The sequence below is a fragment of the Eucalyptus grandis genome, chromosome 6 (genome assembly GCF_016545825.1).
Source record: "Eucalyptus grandis isolate ANBG69807.140 chromosome 6, ASM1654582v1, whole genome shotgun sequence".
Taxonomy (NCBI): domain Eukaryota; kingdom Viridiplantae; phylum Streptophyta; class Magnoliopsida; order Myrtales; family Myrtaceae; genus Eucalyptus; species Eucalyptus grandis.
In genome coordinates this window covers 43,062,445-43,082,598 of record NC_052617.1, presented here as the reverse complement: position 1 = coordinate 43,082,598, position 20,154 = coordinate 43,062,445, and the positions used below count along the sequence as shown (strand labels likewise).

The 20,154-nt window shown below is 38.5% G+C and overlaps 2 protein-coding genes across 2 annotated transcripts; both read right to left on the bottom strand.

Annotated features, from left to right (window-relative positions):
* Positions 1-1,110: 1,110 nt before the first annotated feature.
* On the bottom strand, positions 1,111-5,049 carry LOC104450013 (ubiquitin-like protein ATG12). The gene is made up of 6 exons (XM_010064397.3): positions 4,874-5,049; positions 4,676-4,734; positions 3,405-3,473; positions 3,242-3,304; positions 1,879-1,971; positions 1,111-1,399 (listed from the first exon to the last, which is right to left on the bottom strand). Exons 1-5 carry the CDS (start codon positions 4,905-4,907, stop codon positions 1,912-1,914), a joined length of 285 nt encoding a protein of 94 aa, XP_010062699.1. The 5' UTR covers positions 4,908-5,049; the 3' UTR covers positions 1,111-1,399; positions 1,879-1,911.
* Positions 5,050-6,613: 1,564 nt separating this feature from the next.
* LOC104450012 (transcription factor MYB1) lies at positions 6,614-7,968 on the bottom strand. Its single transcript, XM_010064396.3, has 3 exons — positions 7,727-7,968; positions 7,458-7,587; positions 6,614-7,342 (listed from the first exon to the last, which is right to left on the bottom strand). The coding sequence occupies exons 1-3, from the start codon at positions 7,857-7,859 to the stop codon at positions 6,688-6,690; spliced, it is 918 nt and encodes a 305-aa protein (XP_010062698.1). The 5' UTR covers positions 7,860-7,968; the 3' UTR covers positions 6,614-6,687.
* Between the last annotated feature and the right edge of the window lie 12,186 nt (positions 7,969-20,154).

Genomic DNA, 20,154 nt, shown 5'->3' with positions numbered 1-20,154 from the left:
AAAAAGTGTTCTGTGCGAGGGGACAGTAATTTGTGTTTTTCGCTCTATTAGGAACATAATGATTTGGAGAGATTGAAGTTATGTTAATTAAACTTCAGAAAATTTGCAATAAGTGAACATTCATCATACAACTTCTTGTAGTCTCATCTGTAATAGCACGACTTGTTTGGCAAAAGTGATCTTAGGGAATCAAATCATTGTATACACAATACACAAATCAAAGCCATCAAACGATCCTTGTAGGCTGTAGCTTCCCTCTCGTTTCCCTGTTTCCTTCCGGGAAGTTACGTCCTCCAGCCTCCATAGTCTTATAACTAATCCGCATTCTGAAGGACATTATTTGTTAGATGGGTCTACATGAATATGTTGAAATGGAACGGAAAGGCTGGACTTCGACTAAATATCATTCACTGAAAAACGGGCGTTTGTTTTCTCAGCGAAATCCTTCCAATAAAAAACCACCGCACGATGTGTCTTTAGATGGTCTCGCATGGCTTATACGTTTAGCAGATAGATGCAATTTGTCGTGAATCGAAAGAGAAAACCAACTTCAAACCATGTTCACTAGTCCATGCTATCTTTAAGCAGGGGAAAGACTAAACAAGAGTCCACATTACATGTAATGCAGAGTCTATTGAGAGTGATAACTCAGCTTTAAATTCACGTTTGCGTACATCTCGGCACGAAGTTCGACTTCTGAAGTGGACAGTGCTCATCCCAGGATCCAATACGTCCCGAGTTGCTCATAAATGTATGAATGAATTAGTAGCAATCTCGTACAACATGCATCACGGAACCATCAATCATGCATGCTCGCAGTGTTCTTTGCTCCGACTTAACATATTCCTAAAGGAACAATCTCCAGCTTTTCCTGAAGATTGCTAATCTCTCCCCGGTGAGTAAGGTTAGAAATGGATGGATAAAACATTATTCGTCGTGGTAGACCTCTATGAAACCATCTCTAAATTAAGTTTCACAGAATAGACCAATTGCCTCTCTTTTTTCTCCCGTAATTGGAACTGGCAGGGTAAAAGCTAAAAAGATATCTCCCAATGTCAACTCAGCCACAGCCTTAAAGTTCCATTAGGTGATAGAACTAAATAGTAGGAATGACAACCAACATGAAATCAAAAGGAGAGGCCAGCTTACATGAAATAACATCAATACCAAAATAATGTGACCCGGTACAAACTCTTGTCAACTCAAGTCACATTCTTGTCTGCATCCTTGGATGAAATAATCCCACCTAGCTTTGTTCACCAGCCAAATAATGAGAAACAAATAAAAATATGTAAGAAACATGCAGGTTCTGTACTTTGACTAAAGTTTTTCGATGGGAATTCCGAGTCTAATGGCAGATGGCATCTTTCTTAGTGTAATGAAGTGTACGCTCGAATTTCTGCAAAAGAAGACAAAATTGAGTTAGCGAAAATGAAAAACCAGCTTTAACCAGTTTGGCTCATTATTCAAACGCATAGTTCGATGAATACAAGGTGAATCTCATCCTCAAAAAAGTTAAGGACATTTCCAACATGGCGGCAAATGTCCAATGAATTCCTCTATACAAAAGCTATAAACAAATTGACAGCTCTTGATATGCGATTTGTTAGAATTATTCTAAAAAGATATCAATTCAATAGCCAATAGATCAGTCACCACTGAAATCACATGTCAAGTGACTAAAAAGTTTCGTCCTGTCAAAGATCTGCCGTGACACTGCTAAACTTCTGTGCATTATGAAACAGGCTTTACTAATTAGCTAAATTGGCATTAACAAGAAAACATATCATTATCATTATATCATTGGTAATTTTTTTCCCTACACACATTATATAAAGGAGAAAAGGAGTGGTCATATGGTATGGAGAAGTCACTTACATGTACAAATACATTGGCAGATGTTACTGATATTTAGCCCCATGCCATAGAACAAGCATAATTAACAACAAGCTTACCATCAAAGCCAAAATTCTGCATAATTCAGATTGCCATAAATCAGGTGAGAAATAGAGTTAAATGTAGGTCTTCTCAATCAAAATGATAGTATATCCATATAACACTGTAAGCATGTAAAGCCTTTAATACAATAGACTGATACAGTCGGCAAGAAATTGGTTTTACGCAATATCTAAGAGACTAACTCTGTTCGGAGTTTTCAAAACTTCCCATGATTTCCACATAAATGAACAATCTCCCAAAATCACTTACCACTAGTAAACTATCCAGGTTAACAGATGATTGTTGATATGATTGCTACCCAATATCCCTAACTAGTTGGGTCAAAATCTTTGACAAGGGGGGACTCCATCAAGAAGCTTCCGTCCACAAGTAGTATAATTCATGGATTTCAAATTCTCTATCAAAAGCTGTTTCTTTGGAGAAATATTCACCATTAGGTTCAAGGCCTAATTCTATGAGTCAAAAACCACAAACATAGAGGCAAATGTCCCCAAATGGTCAACTATTTATTTGACGCTAGATCTACCTCCCATGTCCACTTCCACAACGAAAACACTGAGTTCTTATCCAGTTAATTGAACAAATATTACAGAGAGAGAAAGGCCCCATTTGGTTCAGTTTTCTCAAGGGGCTTTGAGCCCTCAAAACCCCTTTAGGAAAATATAAGGTGTTTGGCAAATGTTTTTGACACCCCATTGGCCAAATGCCAGCATTGGGAAAACTGAAAACCCAAACCTAGCTAAAAGCCCAAAGCAGGTTTGAGCTTTCAGCATCTTGAGAATGCAAGTCCATGTTCACTGTTCATCTTCACGTTTACTGTTCATTTTCCCTGATTTGCACCGAGGAGCTATTGTGGGCCAACGCGCTTGAGGGGTCGCACATCCTAGGTGACTGGTCCCTGGGGTCACGGGACCTCAAGCGTTGCCTGGGTCATGTGACCCAGGGTGTCGCCTAAGGTCGTGCGACCTCAAATGAGGCTGTCCGGCGGATTTAATTTTCAGTTTAAAAAAAAAAAAGAAAATTAACAAAAGCTCCTTGCAAACATAGCTTTTACAAAACAGCATTTAAGCCAAAGTTATTTTCTAATGCACTTTAAACTTGCAATCTGCCAAACACTATAGTATTTCGGAGAACTCCTTTAGGTCAAAGGTATTTGCATTTTCCCAAAGTCACTTCCCAAAACCGAACCAAATGGGGCTAAACTGCTGCAAGTGGAATTCCACTTATGAAATCGAGAGGAGAGAAACAGCAATGTAAAGTATGCAATATTGAAAGCACTTGCCTCATACAGATCATTCACCAGTTCATCTGGGTTGGGCGAGAAGGCGCTGTTTACATATACGAACTGCCCGAAAAAAAGAGAGAGCGGGAAAAGAAGATATTTGTTAAGGTACAATTCATGTCTTCCAAAAAAAAATGGAAACATACCAGTACCAGCTACCTACCAAAGTCTCCCGGTGAAGTTGTCGGCAAAGAAAGTCGATCACTTTGGCAAATTTTTCTGCCCCAGAAATCTGTTGTTACCATTGTGATCATAACATGAATATCAAATATTCAAGAGTTCACTATATTACCGCATCCAACAACTTTTCTCATGAAAACAGATACATCAACTTATGCCACCGAAGCTTTAAGGTCAGAACACATTCATGCAAGATTCCGAAGAAAATCCCCTTTTGAAATGAAGCTAATCATGAGAATGGCCTCGCCAAACATTTAATCTATTAAGTTTCAAAATCATGGGCAGTTCGTGGTTAATAACAACGATCTGGTAATATCCAGTGTAAATCTATATGCATTTAACCAAGAGTGGGAGATTTTGCCTTTCAAATCTTGGTTCATCTATAGAATAGAGATTAAAGTGATCCCAACTTTTACTGTTAATTTGTACTGATTATCTCACTTGCAGACTGAACCTCTATTCTTGACATGAGACAACTGACCCCAAGTAAAGTCAGTTCAAACCAGAATTTCCTGCAAAGATGCATGAACTCTGACTTTAATCAGCCCTGTGTGGAAGCTATAACCCAACTTCAATCAATGGCGGAAGCATTCCAATCACAGTAGATTTCTCATATCCAATCTCTCAGCTCAAAATAGCTCATCAGCAGATGACTAAACTTAACTCCAAAAAGGAGGCATAACTCATATAGATAGGAGTAAGTTTCAACACTCAAGAGGGTTGCTTGGTCCAGCAGAAGCACTGGAATTTGGAATGGTATAAATTTCTCAGGATGGAATTCCTTCCCTCACCGATGTTTGGCTGATCTAAAATCAGCTATCTGATAAATGCCGCCAATAAATTAGCGACTACTCTCATAATCCAGAGCTGCGTCGCGAAACTTTAATTAAACAATCAACCTAGACAGCCAGCTCAACATACCACCATATTTGCATTCCCTTTGTCTATTCAATGTCATATTATCGCCGCAAAAAACCTTGGACCTTTCGAAGAAGCATTTGATCAAGCACATATAGCACAACCTTCATATTAAGGCGAAAAAATTAACTTCCGCGTTACAATGCAACTAATTATTCGATTGAATCATTCATCGCCACTGAGCTATGCGAACAAGCAGTCGAATCGCACTTTTGACAGCTCTGAATCACCGGCCAACTCCACACGAATCGAGCGACGCCAAAGAGCCAGCAATCGCACGCAGAAACATGCACACACGTCATGGCGCTGGAAAATCAAAGGGGTATGACCACTGACCTTGAATTTGGCTTGCTTCAGAATAGGAGCATCGCCGGTGGCCCTCAAGTGGACAACGACTGCAAAATCACAAGAAATCCCCCCCAAAACGACACCCCGTGAGCAAAATTGGCCCGCGAATCGAATTCCCGCGAATCAAGCGATCGATTCAATAGATCCGACGAGAAGGAATCGACGGAAAAGATGGGTAAGACTCACTCTTGCGATCTGAATTCGGAGAATCGGACGCCATTCGCTATCGAAAAACCAGGAATCCCTTCAAGAGAACATCGACCGGAGGAGGGGCTTCAGAGATTGCTGAAGCAAGTTGCGGAATTTGGTTTGATTTCCAGTCGGAATTTTGCGTGAAAGAAACCCTTCTTTTTTTTATTCGAATTCAAGCCTGTTTTATACTTTCCTACGTAGGATTTGGTCCTATGTGGGCTTACTTGTCTGGGCTTCGTGCGAGGCCTTCAGGAGGAGGATGAGCCCATTTCATTTGTAAGGACTCGGTGAAAAATGAGAACATATCTTCTAAAGGCATTTTTCACGTGATGAACAAAATTAAAAGTAAAAGTAAAAGTAAAAGTAAATCTTACATCTAAAAAAATTAAAATGTAAAATTGATGGTTTTTCTTTTACCATTTTCACAAATGAATCCTGAAATTTGGAATGTGTTTTTTATTTTATTTTATTTATTAGGTTGATAATTAGCTTTGAAACGAGTGATTTTCGATATTTTCTCCAACCAGCATTTGAGTAATGTTTAGAAAGTTAAGGTCCCTAATATCAAAATGCCTTGTCTAATGGCAATTAAAAGCACTTAATTTATGTGATCAACCTATATTAACAAGCATTGCTTCTTTATCATAAGTCTCAAGACTTGTTGTCTAAGCCTGTTGGATTGAGTCAATAGTGCATGTCTATAGCAACTCGCAACACCATTCCTTGATGCTTTTCAGAGATGCATAACATATGAGGAGTGTGTTTTTCTAAACCAATGAGCTTTGCATTGAACAATATTTTAGCACACCCATAATGATTCATCGACATAAAGAAAAAGTACCAAATTGGTGTTCGAGGTTCTTACATTTTAAGCAAACATACGACTCTAAAAAATTGTGTCCAAATCACATAATTGCAGCTGACAAAACCCGAGGATTTTGTTTCAATGCCTTTGCGGTGGTGCGACCACTTGATGCCATAAGAAGCGTGCAAGGACTTCTTTTCTTTTATTGGTCGGAAGCGTGCAAGGACTTCATTGAATAATTTTTTGGTCATCTCTATCGATTAAGTGATGCATTAAATTTGCAGTTCTATTTTTATGTACATCGACATGTTAGCATTGGAAACTGTGCGAAATTAGGAAACCGAATTGACACCGCATGTGACTCCCTCTCTTCCCAGTTATCGCTGTTTCCATTCCCATGACAGGCAACTTTGAATTCGCATCAAACGAAGTGGAAATGTCATGACGAATTTGAGAGAAAAAGAAAATCGATAAATAGTAAGAATTCGTACTTTTTTTAATGACATGGGACCCACGATCAAAATGACCTCGTATGAAAGTGTGGCAGTCCCCGCAATGGCGTGGTACGTTGCCATTGATTGACTTTGTCGTGCAGACGTGGACAATCGAGTGGGACCCGATTGAGAAATTTCGTCATCACCACCGCAAGATGGCTGACACCAGGCAAACGACGGTCCCCTCCCTCTTCAACCCAGACCCAACGGGTCCAACCATGCATTAATGATTGAGGTCCGACGTCGAGCCCGGCCCGGTCGTCCGTCCTAGTGTTTTCCAGTCGCCCCCCGGTTTGATCGAGCTCAGCCGGACTCGTTGTCGATCGATCGGGTCTAGCGGTTGCGCTAGCGCAATGCACGATGGATGCTCATCGAGTTTTTCCCCTCGCCGAGCTTCATTAAGAACTTCCCGATATTCATTCACCAGACAAGAACTGGAAGAAGAGTGCTAATCATACATTATTCGCACAGTAGGTCAGGATGTTTACGTAGTCAACTCCTAGAGCTCTTTAGCTAGTCGTGTTGAAGCCATCAATCTCGTCCTCGAGTAAAGATGCCATGCATTGCAAATCTGGTTCGCTCAGGATCGTCTCTCCAGGATCAATGAATGCTAAGGTTTCTTGAGAGTCCCGTGACGATTTCAATGGCGGCAACTCTCTCTTGTGACTATCATCTAATCCGCTATTAACGAAACACGACTGCTGAGTATCGGTGGCGAGTTCAGACTCCAAGAAAGCTTCCAGGAAATTGGCGTCCAGCTCGAAATCCGCCATGAAATTGCATGAAACATTTGAATTTCCGTCAGATGCCCGAACTGTCGTGACTTGATCTTCATGGCGGTCAGAGCTTTGATCTTTGTCGTCCACCATGTCGGGTGCTTGTGCTTCTCTATCTTGACAGGATGCGGGAGAGAGAAGCGCTTTCGGGCATGCCGGTGCCTTGGCGTGAGATACGCGCGGCTCAACGGGCATGAGAGTGTCGTCAATGGTCAGTTTTTCGAGGGCCGACTTGGGGCTTCCTTGGAATGAAGACAACGACGGGCGACTGGAAACGAAGCCCGAGTTGCTCGAGCTGGATTGGAGTTTCCTTCCGATGGTGGTGTTCCAGTAATTCTTGATTTCGTTGTCCGTCCGTCCCGGAAGCCTCCCCGCGATCAACGACCATCTGCATTGATTCAAACGGACACCAGATATCTTTCGTTTCGTTATCGTGCACGCATCGCTAACATCTTTTTTTTTTTTTTTTTTATAATTATTTTAAAAGAAGAAGGAAGAAACACCTGTTTCCTAGGAGATTGTGAAGCCGGATTATGAGCTCTTCTTCGTCAAGAGTGATGTTCCCTCTCTTTATGTCGGGCCTCAGATAATTCAACCACCTCAGCCTGCAACTCTTCCCGCATCTCCTCAGACCTGCACGAGGATCCCCCCGACAGAACCCAAAACGATAATCCAGATTACTCGATATTCACCACATGTCCTACAAAATACAGTTTGAATTCCGCACGCGCGCGCGCGATGAGCGTTACGAGAGAGAGAGAGGGAACATGACCTGCTTTCTTGGGAAGGTTTCTCCATTTGCCGTCGCCGTTCGCTTTGATGTAATCGGTCAGGATCTTGTCCTCCATCGCCGTCCACGCTCCTCTGTTCATTCCTTCCTTCGCACAGCATGGGCTCCTCCCCATTCCCTCTCTCCCTCTCTCTCTCTCTCTCTCTCTCTCTCTCTCACACACACACAGAGAGAAACTCTAGGACTCTTATGAATCTTGAAGTTGGGTGTGCTAGTGCACTTAGTCTCTCTCTCTCTCTCTCTCTCTCTCTCTCTCTCAGTCGCACGCGCACACGCATATATATATACAGAACTTTTTTCTTTTTTGATTTTTCTCAAGCCCACATTTCTTCTGTCAGAGCGCGTCTTCAGGCTGCACATTTCTCCAGAAATGTATTGAATAAATGATTGCTTCTTTAAACGTGAAATACCGCAGCATGTGGAGTGGGGGGACCATCTTTCCTGTCTAACAGTACCTAGTACCGACGAAAACCATGTTTTTGGAAGGAAGTGCTACCCGCGCCGCGCTTGACCAAAGATATTTCTAGTGTTATTATAATCATCGATATATACTTCAAAAACATGTGCTTATATTATTTGTGAATTTTATGTAATGCTTAGGGCATGGATTTATGTCTGGCTTATGCGAACAACATGGGTTTTGATCTCTCATATCATTAAGGATTAATACCCTAAAAAACCCCAAACTGATACACCTATGACAAATTTACCAAAAACTATTTTTTTGACCACAAAAAACCCCAAACTGGTACATATGTGACAAATCTACCCTCCGTTAGCTTCCGTTCGATTTTTCCGTTAATTTTGCTGACGTGGTTGTTGACTTGGCAAGTCATATGAAAATTCATAAGTTTAATATCATTAAAATCCCTAAACTGGTATATTTATGACAAATTTACCCCACTAGTATATTTATGACAAATTTACTCCAAGCTGATATATTTACGACAAATTTACTATAATTAATTTTTTCGATCATAAAACACCTAAATTGGTACATGTGCGGCACATTTACCATATTTCAATTTTCCCAAATTTGACTGAGTTGTGATGTCCAATCAATTTTATTTTCTAGATTACTCTAACATTGCCTCCATATCATTAATACTTAATTTTTTTTTCTTTTTATTGGAATAATTATTAGAAAATATTCAAAGACTACCAAATGTGTACTTTATTCTTGTGCCGAGAGGATGCCCATTAACTAAAAGATGGACAGATCGCTTGCACACATATACAAAAGAAGTGCACATATTGTGATTGCTTCACTTGTTTTTGGTTTGTGACAAACTTGGCTTTATGTTTATATGTCTCAGCCTCATATGGTTTACTACTTGTCCGCAATCTGTTTGTACGCTTACATATTACTCTTACTTTGTTGGTCCTTATTAGCGTTACGTAGTCTTTCCTATCTTGAATCGTAAGTGTCAAAATTTTAACATGAAACTTGCATGTGAATGGTATGAGTGACTCGTACATCACATGCTCGTTGAAATGTCGGAACCAAAATCACTTATGTTTGTCCCTAATTTCAGGTGTGCTTTGAGTGTGATTCTTTTGTATATGTGCGCAAGCGATCTGTCCATCTTTTAGTTAATGGGCATCTTCCCGGCACAAGAATGAAGTGCACATTTGGTAGCCTTTGAATAGTTTTGTAATAATGATTCCAATAAAAAAAATCAAGTATTAATGATATGAAGGCAATGTTAGAGTAATCCGGAAAATAAAATTGATTGGACATAACAACTCAGTCAAATTTGGGAAAATTGAAATATGGTAAATGTGCCGCATGTGTACCGATTTAGGTTTTTTATGATCGAAAAAATTAATTTAGAGTAAATTTGTCGTAAATATATCGACTTTGGGTAAATTTGTCATAAATATATCGAGTTTTGGGTAAATTTGTCATAAATATACCGGTTTGGGGTTTTTAATGGTATTAAACTTATGAATTTCCACATGGCTTGCCACGTCGCAACCACGTCGGCAAAATTAACGGAAAAATCGAACGGAAGCTAACGGAGGGTAGATCTGTCACATATGTACCAGTTTGGGGTTTTTGGTGGTCAAAAAAATAGTTTGGAGTAAATTTGTCACATGTGTACCAATTTGGGGTTTTTTAAGGTATTAACCCTATCATGAAATACAAATGATTCCATATTTAGGCAGATTGATTTATTTTTTTCGTGGTGCAAGACCCCTTGCCTTTACTTACTTCTTTGGAGTAGTTATGAAATATTTAAATGTGGGTAGGCAATGCTATACTTGTGACCTTAAAATTGAGTTTTACGCCCATTAAATCTTCTTTAAAAAAATATAGACAAGTCACAGCAAGGGCAAATTGCCTGCAAATTGGCAAAAGTTAATAAACAATCATAAACCGTAACTTTTATAGGTAAACAAAACATCAGTTTATAGTTGATACTTTAGGTGTAGGTACTAGGTACCTGCCTTTGTTTATGAAGCAAAATACTTGATTCTTTGCATTCATAGTCATATTTGCTCCAGTTAAGAAAGACTTCTAGATAAGTCCCTCGTCACTTATTAAATTTGTGATATAAGTAAGGTACTTCATAATTTTGGGTGTACCTACCTAGGATGCTGTCCTAAAGATTATAATCTATAAATTAATGTCAATTATAGATAAAGAGCTATTGGGGGTAATACCTTTGGACTCAACACATTTTATTAGTGCCTATATTTTAACTTCGTAACAAAAATAAATAAATAAAAACTCTAGTAAGTTATCATATATATAGAACGCGTGTCAAATTTAGAGTTGAGGCACATTCTCATTAAAATGCATAGTTCCAAAGCCTTTAAATTGAGGACCTAAGAATACCAAGTTTAAAGATACATAGTTAGCACTTTATGCTGCTCTTAATTAAAATAGTGATTTTATATCAGTTATAGGATTTTTTTTGTGCATGCAGTCATTGCTAGCATTTTCAAAATCATAATACAACGACATGAATATATTTTATTCACTGCATTAAAGAAATTTTTGACACTCATATACTATTAACATAAACTTTTTTTTTAACCACATAACAGATTACATAGCTTATAAACGGAAAATTATATCATTAGATGTTTTGAATCATGTATCTTCTGTTTAAAAATAAAAAATAAAAAATAAATAAAAAGGAAAAAAAGAGAAATAAGGGATGTAAAGGGAGAAGAAAGCACATAATGGAGTAGGTGAGCCCATTTCCACACCCACCTCTTCTTCTATACTCTCACTGCTCTCCCCAGGAAGGTTTGAGAAAAACCCTCATTTCATCTTATTGAATAGATATGTAAAAGGAAAAAAAAAAAACCTAATTAAAAAAAAAAAGGAAAAATCTTTGTGATGATGATGATTACGAGGGTAGACGACGATATGAAAGATAACGATACTTTTGTTCTAAACTTCGAATGCGGAAGATATGTGGATATATCAATTAGGCCATCCCCACGTGGAATTGACAGTTTTACATCGCGGTGGGTTAAGAGTTGACAATGTGCGCATGAGCGGGATTAAGACTCGACTCTGCGCGTGCAGTTGAAATCTATTTAACAAAATGATTAGGATAAAACTTTACGCATGGCATGCCTACATCTTCACTTCATCTGCCGGAATTATATTACCGGCATTATATATTCTGACTTACAGAGAATACCCATTAACGAAAGCTCAATGAGATTAAAAGATTGCATATTTCACCTGCCTTTCTTGTTCGTGCATGGCTACTTTCTGATCTCCCAAGCTGCTAACTTTCTCGCACGCTCTTGAAAGTTTGTTGACAATAAGACGCCTCGTCGAGAAGAGAGAGAGAGAGAGAGAGAGAGAGAGAGCTACAAAACAAACGGGAGTTGATCTCCGGTTCGAGAGATCTTTAAGCGTTTTCCTAACTTAACAGTCCCGCTCACCCAAATTGGCAATCATATAGGTAAAACTGTGACTAAACTTTCCCTTTTTCTTGTCTCTTTCATAACTCGAAAACACAAGTGAAGTGATTGCGACTGTCTGAAGGCGTATGGACACTAAAAAACCCTCTTGAATTAAATTAAGTTCAGGCCATTTGTATTATGCGTCTGACCCTACCCTAAAGCATTATTCATGCAGTTGGTGGGATTTGAACGAATGGCTTTCAATAAATGAACTCGAAAACCACCAGCATAGGAACAACTGTAGAAAGCTGGGTTTCTTCCTTTTTTCTTTAAATGAAGCTACATCAATTCCTAATTGACTATGATAAATAGTTATCTTCTTGATTCGGATATGTAAGTCTCGTAGGTGTTTGAACCGTTGCACGTGTGTCCTGCTAAAATAATTAATCTTACTTACCAAATCTGCCCATCTTATGGTAAAACCCCAATCGATATATATATATAAACTAGGCGATTTACATGTATATATGAGAACTAGTCCAATTAAAAACTCATATATTCCGTAGTACTCGGGGAGAATGACCATATAAACAGCATGATATAATTAATTTGGATGTATTTGAAAACCCTAAAAATCTCTCTTTATCCTTTGTTTCCTTGGCGGAAACTACAGGGCCATCCACCAAGAGCCCTCGCATCAAGCCCCCTTGGCACTGTACTGAAGATAGTAGGAGCTCAAATCAAATGGGATATTCCTGTGTTTCTTAAGACTTGAAAGAGCGATTGACTGAATTTAGTTACTACGAAGTGAGGAACAATTGCCTGTTGCGCGTCTCGGATTTTTTGGTGCTCGGGCAGCCTCAGCTTTTCTTGCGTGGTGCCAAATGAAACCTTCCTTGTCTTGCATCTTGATTAACATAAACACTCTCTATAACTCGGCCTAAATTACTATGAAGATCAATTGACTTGATGATGAAGCTGAGAAGCACTGGACAATTTAGCGCTAACCCATGACAAAGGTCTCTCTTTTTGCTAGGTTAGTTTCACTTTGCCTTTGCTTCTCATCATTTGCTTGCTAGTCAGAATTACTCCAACCGGAAAGCGTGCAAATCTATACCCAAAAGATGTGTTGATTTGAGATAGTAAGGCAATTGAAGATTCATGAATAAAATGGGTAAGGTGACACAAATTTGACTCTTGCATGAACGGCTTAATAAATGTGGATGATCTATTTTTGACTGAGTTGATTGGCGTGAAACTCAATGTATAATGTGATAACATGGGTCACCCAATTGGGAAATACATGCACACAAGCAAAGCGGGCATCTAGGCTTTGCGCACAAAGTAGGGGCAGGGACATAATTGCGCAAGCACGGGAGAAATAAAGTTGTTTCGACTATTAATTCAAAGAAGGAAGATCTCTTCGTGTATAACTGGCATTTCACTGGCACTTGCTTGTTTTGCCATTTTAGAGAATTTTCACCGATTGCATCCATGAAAAGTGGCAAAGCATGTGCTGTCGAAAAGAAAAAAAAATGAAATAGAAAATAGACATGGTCGGTATAGTATGAAACTGAATATTAGATCTTATATATGCTTTTTGAGCTGTTCAATCACCTTATTCATAAAATTCCCATCTTCATTTAAACTGCTACGGAATTGATTTTCTGCCATATACAAATCTACATGTATGTATGGACGTGCGAGTATTATCTTCGCATAGATCATTTCATTCCTAAATATTCTCGATTATGCATGATTAAGCTCGAGCACTAGGGAGAATATCAAATCTGATCGTACATGAATCTTCTTTCATCCGTGGAAAGTAAAACCGATCATTCATTAAAAGGAGATGATCGGGTATTTTAAATTGCAATTGGGATGTGGTCCTAATTAATATGATGTGCCCCTGTTGATTAAAGTGGTACAACTTATTCACATTTTTTTTTTTGATGATCAAATAACTTTGTTAATGTCCTCCAAATGGTTGCGTGGTCCCAACTTCACAGCATCAAAGGGATAAGATAGTTTAATTACGTCCCGAAAGCAGGCCTTTACCTTAAATTCAATAAATTAATTACTATAGGTCAATTATTGAAGAGAGAGAGAGAGAGAGAGAGAGAGAGAGGCGTACGCAAAGAATTACCCAACACGGGGCCCTCCCGCAAAAAATTTTGGTGGGCATTGGCATATAATATTTAGAATAGGTGATTAAGAAAATTTAACGAGGCTAAGGTGAAAACAAACGCGGGTTGAGCAACTTATGTTGTGATTCGCGATGCTTGCTTTTCCTCAACTAATTCTTACGAAATCAAAACAACGACGAGACCGGCGATCTCTAAGTTTCCATATCTGTATAACTTTCCATGTATCTAGCATAGAAAGGTGGATAGAACCTCGTGCTGATTAGCATCACCAGCAACACTTTCAAATTGATGCCATTATTAGATGTCAACTAGGCTTTCTGGAAATTAAAGGTTGGAAATCAACTTTTGCCGACGGTTATGTTCCATTCAGAGCTCCTCGCTTCGTCCTGTCAGCCTCATCTTATCACATTGAAAGTGAAAAATGCCTACTATCGCCGCTGGCGAATTTGGCCTCTTGTGATCTCGCATTCGTGGAATATCAGTCCGTATTATTAGGTGCTTACGAAAAGAGAGGTGAAGATGAGAGAGAGAGAGAGAGAGAGAGAGAGAGAGAGAAGAGAAGGATTTGATTTGAAGGTGAACCTTACGGAAAAACAGAGGGCCTTCAAGAAACCCAACCAACTTTCTTGGGGGAAAAGCGTTCGTGCGGGCACAAAAGAGCCGGCACGCGACCCATAACCCTAAGCTCCTCAGTAGGTCTGCAGAGCTGTACACGTGACGTGAAATTAACATCCATGGAATGCGAGGGAGAGGACAGCTTATGTCCTTCTTTCGTTACTCTTACCCAAGCTTTTTCACATGACAGCCGAAGCGGGTGATTCTCTTTCGCAGGACAGAATTCGCAGACGGTTTTTTCATGTAGATGAGAAGGACAACATTTTTGTCTCTGGGATCCTTCTCTCTCGCGCGCATAAGAAAGCACGCAACGCTGTAAAAAAATCTCGTCTCAGAAAGGGAGATTGCGCAAGCATTCTGATCTTGTGTTTCGGTGAGCACCAGGTGACGTCGCGTTCATCGAGAACGGACACGGTTCAAGCAGGATCTTCTTCGTCCTTTTCCGAAACCACAAGTCGCGCTCACTTCGAAACGGAAGGAATGGGTTCTAGAGGAAGATTGAAAAGTCGACGTAGGTTTGGTGGTCGGACTTTGAACTAACTTGTTAGGTGGAGCTGCCCGGGCACGATTCCTCACTATGTCTGGCTAATTAGCGGAGGGAGGAGGAAAGGAATATTCCAAGTCCCAAAAAGTTTGGGGATTAGTTAGTTGGTATCGGACTAGGTTGTTATGCCTTAACATCATGAGTTGGCCCATAAGGCAGACTTCCACACGAGGGACGAGCTCAATGAGATATTATAACCTTAATTAAGTCTCTCTCCCTCTCTCTTTCTCTTTAAATTTTTTGTGGGTTTTGTTGCGTGCATGTTCTTTTAATTTGGTGATTGTTCAGTTAGAAATTCAAATTTAAGGTTCACCTAAAAGGGTCCAATTATATGTGCTTTCACGTCAGGAATCGGACGATGAAGTTGCAATTAAAAAAGTTAAATATTAAATCACACATTTGTCAAACAGTTTATATTCTTAAAGCAGTCGATAACATTCTTATAAAATCTTATATGGTATCAGAATAGGTAGTCCTAAATTCAAATCTTTCTAGCCCTTTATTTGCTTCCTTATTATATATTTTCACACTAAGTTTTAGGTCAAAATCTAATCAACCTGCGAGAGGAGTATGAAAATATTTAAATAAATTAAATCGCATATTTATCTAATAACTTTTAGGACGGTCAGTAATGATCGTACAAAATTCTACATCGTTGATAAATTTATAGTAGGCTAACTGGAAGTCCATGGCTCAAAGCGAAGAGACCTTTGACAGCGTTTGTTCTCCCAGTCCTCCTACACACGAGGAGGACTATTTGACAGCCGTGACAGAACATTTTCTTCAGACTATACGAAAGCATATATTTAATAAATATGCTTGTAGCCCTAGGAACGAGGCAAAGCCGAGGGGGAATGATGAAGAGCAACCTAGGCCCAGGCAAATCAAAATAATGGGCCGTTGGAGAATGAAGGCGCCAAGACACAAAATTCAATCATCTTTTATGTCTCACATTTCATTCTCGTTTGGTATAAAGTGCTCGAGACATCTCAATTCGTGCAAATATTGGTATCTAGATTTTGTGCAAAGTCTTCCAAAAAATAGCTCAAAACTTAAATATATTTTTCCTTTTGTCTCTGAATTTTGGAAGAAGCGAGAAGTGAGATTTGTTTTCTTTTTAAATGTGACCAAGCACTTATTGTAAAGCATAATAACTTCATTATAAAATGGATGAGTTGATGTACCCACTTTAGCAACGTGACCACTATTCAAGACGAATCCTTATTTATATATACATACGTCTCATTCAAATAATTAAATCAAATTAGACATGATTGATGAGATGATATCATTTTCAAAGCTCTTGTCTAGAATTGCAAGCAACATTAAATTTCCTTCCTAGAAATAATCGGGCATGAGCGAGCCTAACAAGTGGGATTCTTTTCCCTTTAACTTTTTTCAGGGAGTGGCTAGCATGAAGATCCCGTGTAGAATAATAGTGGAACGGTTGAAGGACAACGACAAATTCTTTTGGAGTAAACCAGTAACCGGTTTTAATTTTGACCATTTCCTTTCTTTTTTCTTTTTTTGACTACTATGTTTCCTTATTACAAGCTCAAATTTAGAGACAAAATCAGAAGATGGCCCACAAAATCAATTTTCTTGAATATGAAAAAACTAAAATATAAATTAAATACCGAAATATAAATAATTACAAGTAGAAAAATATTATCACTTACTAAAAAATCATTAATGTCATTACAAAAATTTATTAAATTTAAAAGATGGAAAAACATTTAAGTTAGTTGGGCAACTAATAACTAAATCATTGTGGCATGAAATAGCCCCTCATTCCGTTTGCTCAAACCAAATTGCTATGGAAGGACTCTCCGATAATCTAAAATTAAGACCAACGATATCAATTATGCATAAAACAAATGAAGTAAAGAAAAGATAAAAATAAGAGTAATGAATTACTAGAGAATTCCCAAAAAAAAATTAATGAAAAAATGAATTTTCCATATAAAAAAGCCATAAGAAGAGAACGATTTTTCTTGTCTTAGTTAAAGAATCAAACCAAAATGATAATTTTTAAAAGTCAGAAGAAGAAGAAGAAGAAGAAGAAGAAAATAAGAATAATGAATTAATAGAGAATTCGCAAAAAAGTTAGTGAAAAATTGCACTTTTCATATAAAAAAGCCATAAGAAGAGAACGAGTTTTCTTGTCTTATTTAAAGAAACAAATCAAAATGATAATTTTTGAAATGTCAGTCAATAATTAAACCGATTCAGGAAGTCCACCAGTTTCCTCCAAAAGGATATATGTCTGGCCTTTGACCGTTCCTTTGTCATTCTGTTGCAGGTATTTTCCTTTTTCTTATATTCTTTTACAGTGACTGAAAGTGCAAACTTTGGTACCATATTCGGCACAGGGAAGCACGTGTCCCATTTTTCCTTTGTTACACTTGACGATAATTGTCTTTTCTTAATATTATTCGCGATGGAGATGCTAATGCAAATTTATCGGTCGCTAGAATCAAAATCAACAAGGAAGATACGATCTTTTTGGACCGTCCCCTTTCTGGAATGGACAAGAATCATCCTTGGAGATACCACGTTCGTGCAAAATTGTCAGCGTGCTCAAGGAAATAGCACATGACGTCGGGTAATTAGCTATGCATCTAGGACGGTGGACATTGCGTTTATCATGTCAGCCACGAAAGAAAATTTTCAAATTTCTTCTGTAGATCGTGTCCTTCAAGCCGGTCGCGGAATAAATGATTGAATTTGGCACAACGGGTGAGCGGTAGGGTTTGAAATTCATTAACCAAGGAACTTTGCATAATTTTGTTTAATGTGCAGGAAGGTTTTGCATTGTATTCTTGTCTCGCATCATTTATTGAGTGGAGAGGATGAAGCTATTTCATTCTTGTATTGATGTATTGGCAAGAGCAACTGCCTACACATAAAAAAACAAAAAAACTTTAAAGGTGCCACGAAAAGACATTTCGGAATATTTTAGATTATCAATGTATGTTTAGTCACAATTAGAGCATTTGAGGCCTTTTCAGCACTTAACTGTTTCTTATTAGATGGACAAATTCTCTTGTTATCATGTATATTGAGTAATTATCGAAGACACAACACTCTGAAAATTTCAATAGATGCAAGTTCATATAACTTTGCATTGGTCTCTACGGTGATGGACTTATGCGAACGCTTGAGATGCACAATCAACTCCTGTATTTTTCTAATTAAGGAAGGCCAATGCTTAGGTTTCTTAGTTTATCGACACAATGTGGCGCACGGGAACATCTTGCTATGAAAATCTGTAGGTATCCCTGCATTTAGTCGGTCGTCTAATCATGTAACTTTCACTGTGATTTCCACCTGTAAGGTTTCGAACGAGAATTACGGATGTAATACCGGTTTGGCTGTAGATTATCTTCTTCAGCGTTTACTTTTATCTTCAAAATATGGATAATCCGAGACCAATCTCTTTCGATAGAGAGAGAGAGAGAGAGAGAGAGAGAGAGAGGGGGAGAGATGTCCGAAAATGTAGACTACTTATGAAATTTCGAGAAATAGCTAGTCCGATGCGATAGCTGTCTATCGATCATTAACGAATTTCGGACGACGACGTCTTGCGTAAACGTGGAGTTTTCTGCCTCTCTCTCTCTCTCTCTCACGGGCACGAATGAGACAAGGGTGAGTGATCACGCTCCCTGTCTCGCGGCCCCCAAGATGCAGACAAGGCGACCCCATCGAAGCGATGGCGTTCTTTGACAATCGTTGCGCAGTAATCTTGACCTCAATGATTACCTCCGTATTCACGGGGAGGAACGTTGATTTATGTACGGAAGCGGCGCAAAAGGGGAGATGAAAACCCTCCAAGTTTCGCTAAAATATCTACACGTTTTACATGTACGGTTTGTATTATATATGGAAGCGGCGCAAAAGGGATTATGAAAGCCCTCCAAGTTTTGCTAAAATATCTACACGTTTTACATGTACGGTTTGTATTTTATACATATACATATCCGGTCATTTTCCAACCGGATACGAGAAATAGATCCAAAAGTTGCCGACACAGGATTTTGGATTATCAAACTGGGCCAATCATTTTACAAAAAGAAGGGAAAAGAAAAGAGCACGTGGTTGAACTCCATTGCTCAAGACATCAATAATGAATATGGACATCACGCACTTTTAACGGTGGATTTATTTTATCGAGAACTTCAAGATAAAGAAAAAAATTCTTCATAAAAATTATTTTTAAGTTAAATAATTAGTTTTCATTTCTTTCATTTTGCCTTTCCTCCTATGATTCTTAAAAATATAAATGTTTTTATTAATCTTGCTCTACACTTGTCAAAGTATGGAACTTGTACATCAAAATTTTGTTACCATGAAATTTTCTATAATATGAATTAAAATTCATCAAGAAACTTAGTGACTATCTTAAGGTCAAGAGAGTCGTGCGTATGAGATTTTTTGTTTTCTCTAAAGCAAATCGTTGTATGATTTTTTGGTTACTTGTCGGAATGAAAATTATTTCCTCTCAATTCGATCTTGTCATTATCAATCCATGGAAAATGTTTTTTATAAATCAATCAATCTTCACCTATCAAAACGTTGAAAAGTCAAAAAATAATTTTTAAAAAAAGTAGTTTTCCTTCAAATGGACGACCCTCAAAGCAGAATTAAGATGTGAAACGTGATCGAACCCGATCGTGACCGGACACATCAAAGTGGGCCCGCCCACATGATCGAGGATGGGAAGTACGAAGCCTATAATTGAAAACCATGGACCTGGACGAAGCCGCTTGAATGATTGGGGGGGCTACAATGGCACCGGGAGTCTTGAATTGACAATTCTGCCCCTCCCGATAGGGACCACGTGCTCTGCTGTTTTTCCCCTCCTGTCTGGGTGGGCCCCTACGCTTTCATTTGTCCGAGATAGATGAGATAGTCATGGGGAGGACCTGGCAAAAGGTGACACGTAGGAACGCCCTTCCCGATGCCCTGGCGCGATCAAATCCGTCACGTGGCCTTTCTCTCCACCCAATAAAAACCAAAATTGGACCACGGATTTACATATTGATCGAGGCGATTTTGGCGCGGAAAGATTACACGAATCACATGTGATTTTTAAAATTTTAATTTATTCAGTATATTCTCTCAATTTTAAGTTGAGGTACTATTCAATATGATTATCGAACTTTTAATGTATATTTAATTTATAATATTTTTATATAATTTAAAATTTATATTAAATATATATCAAAAAT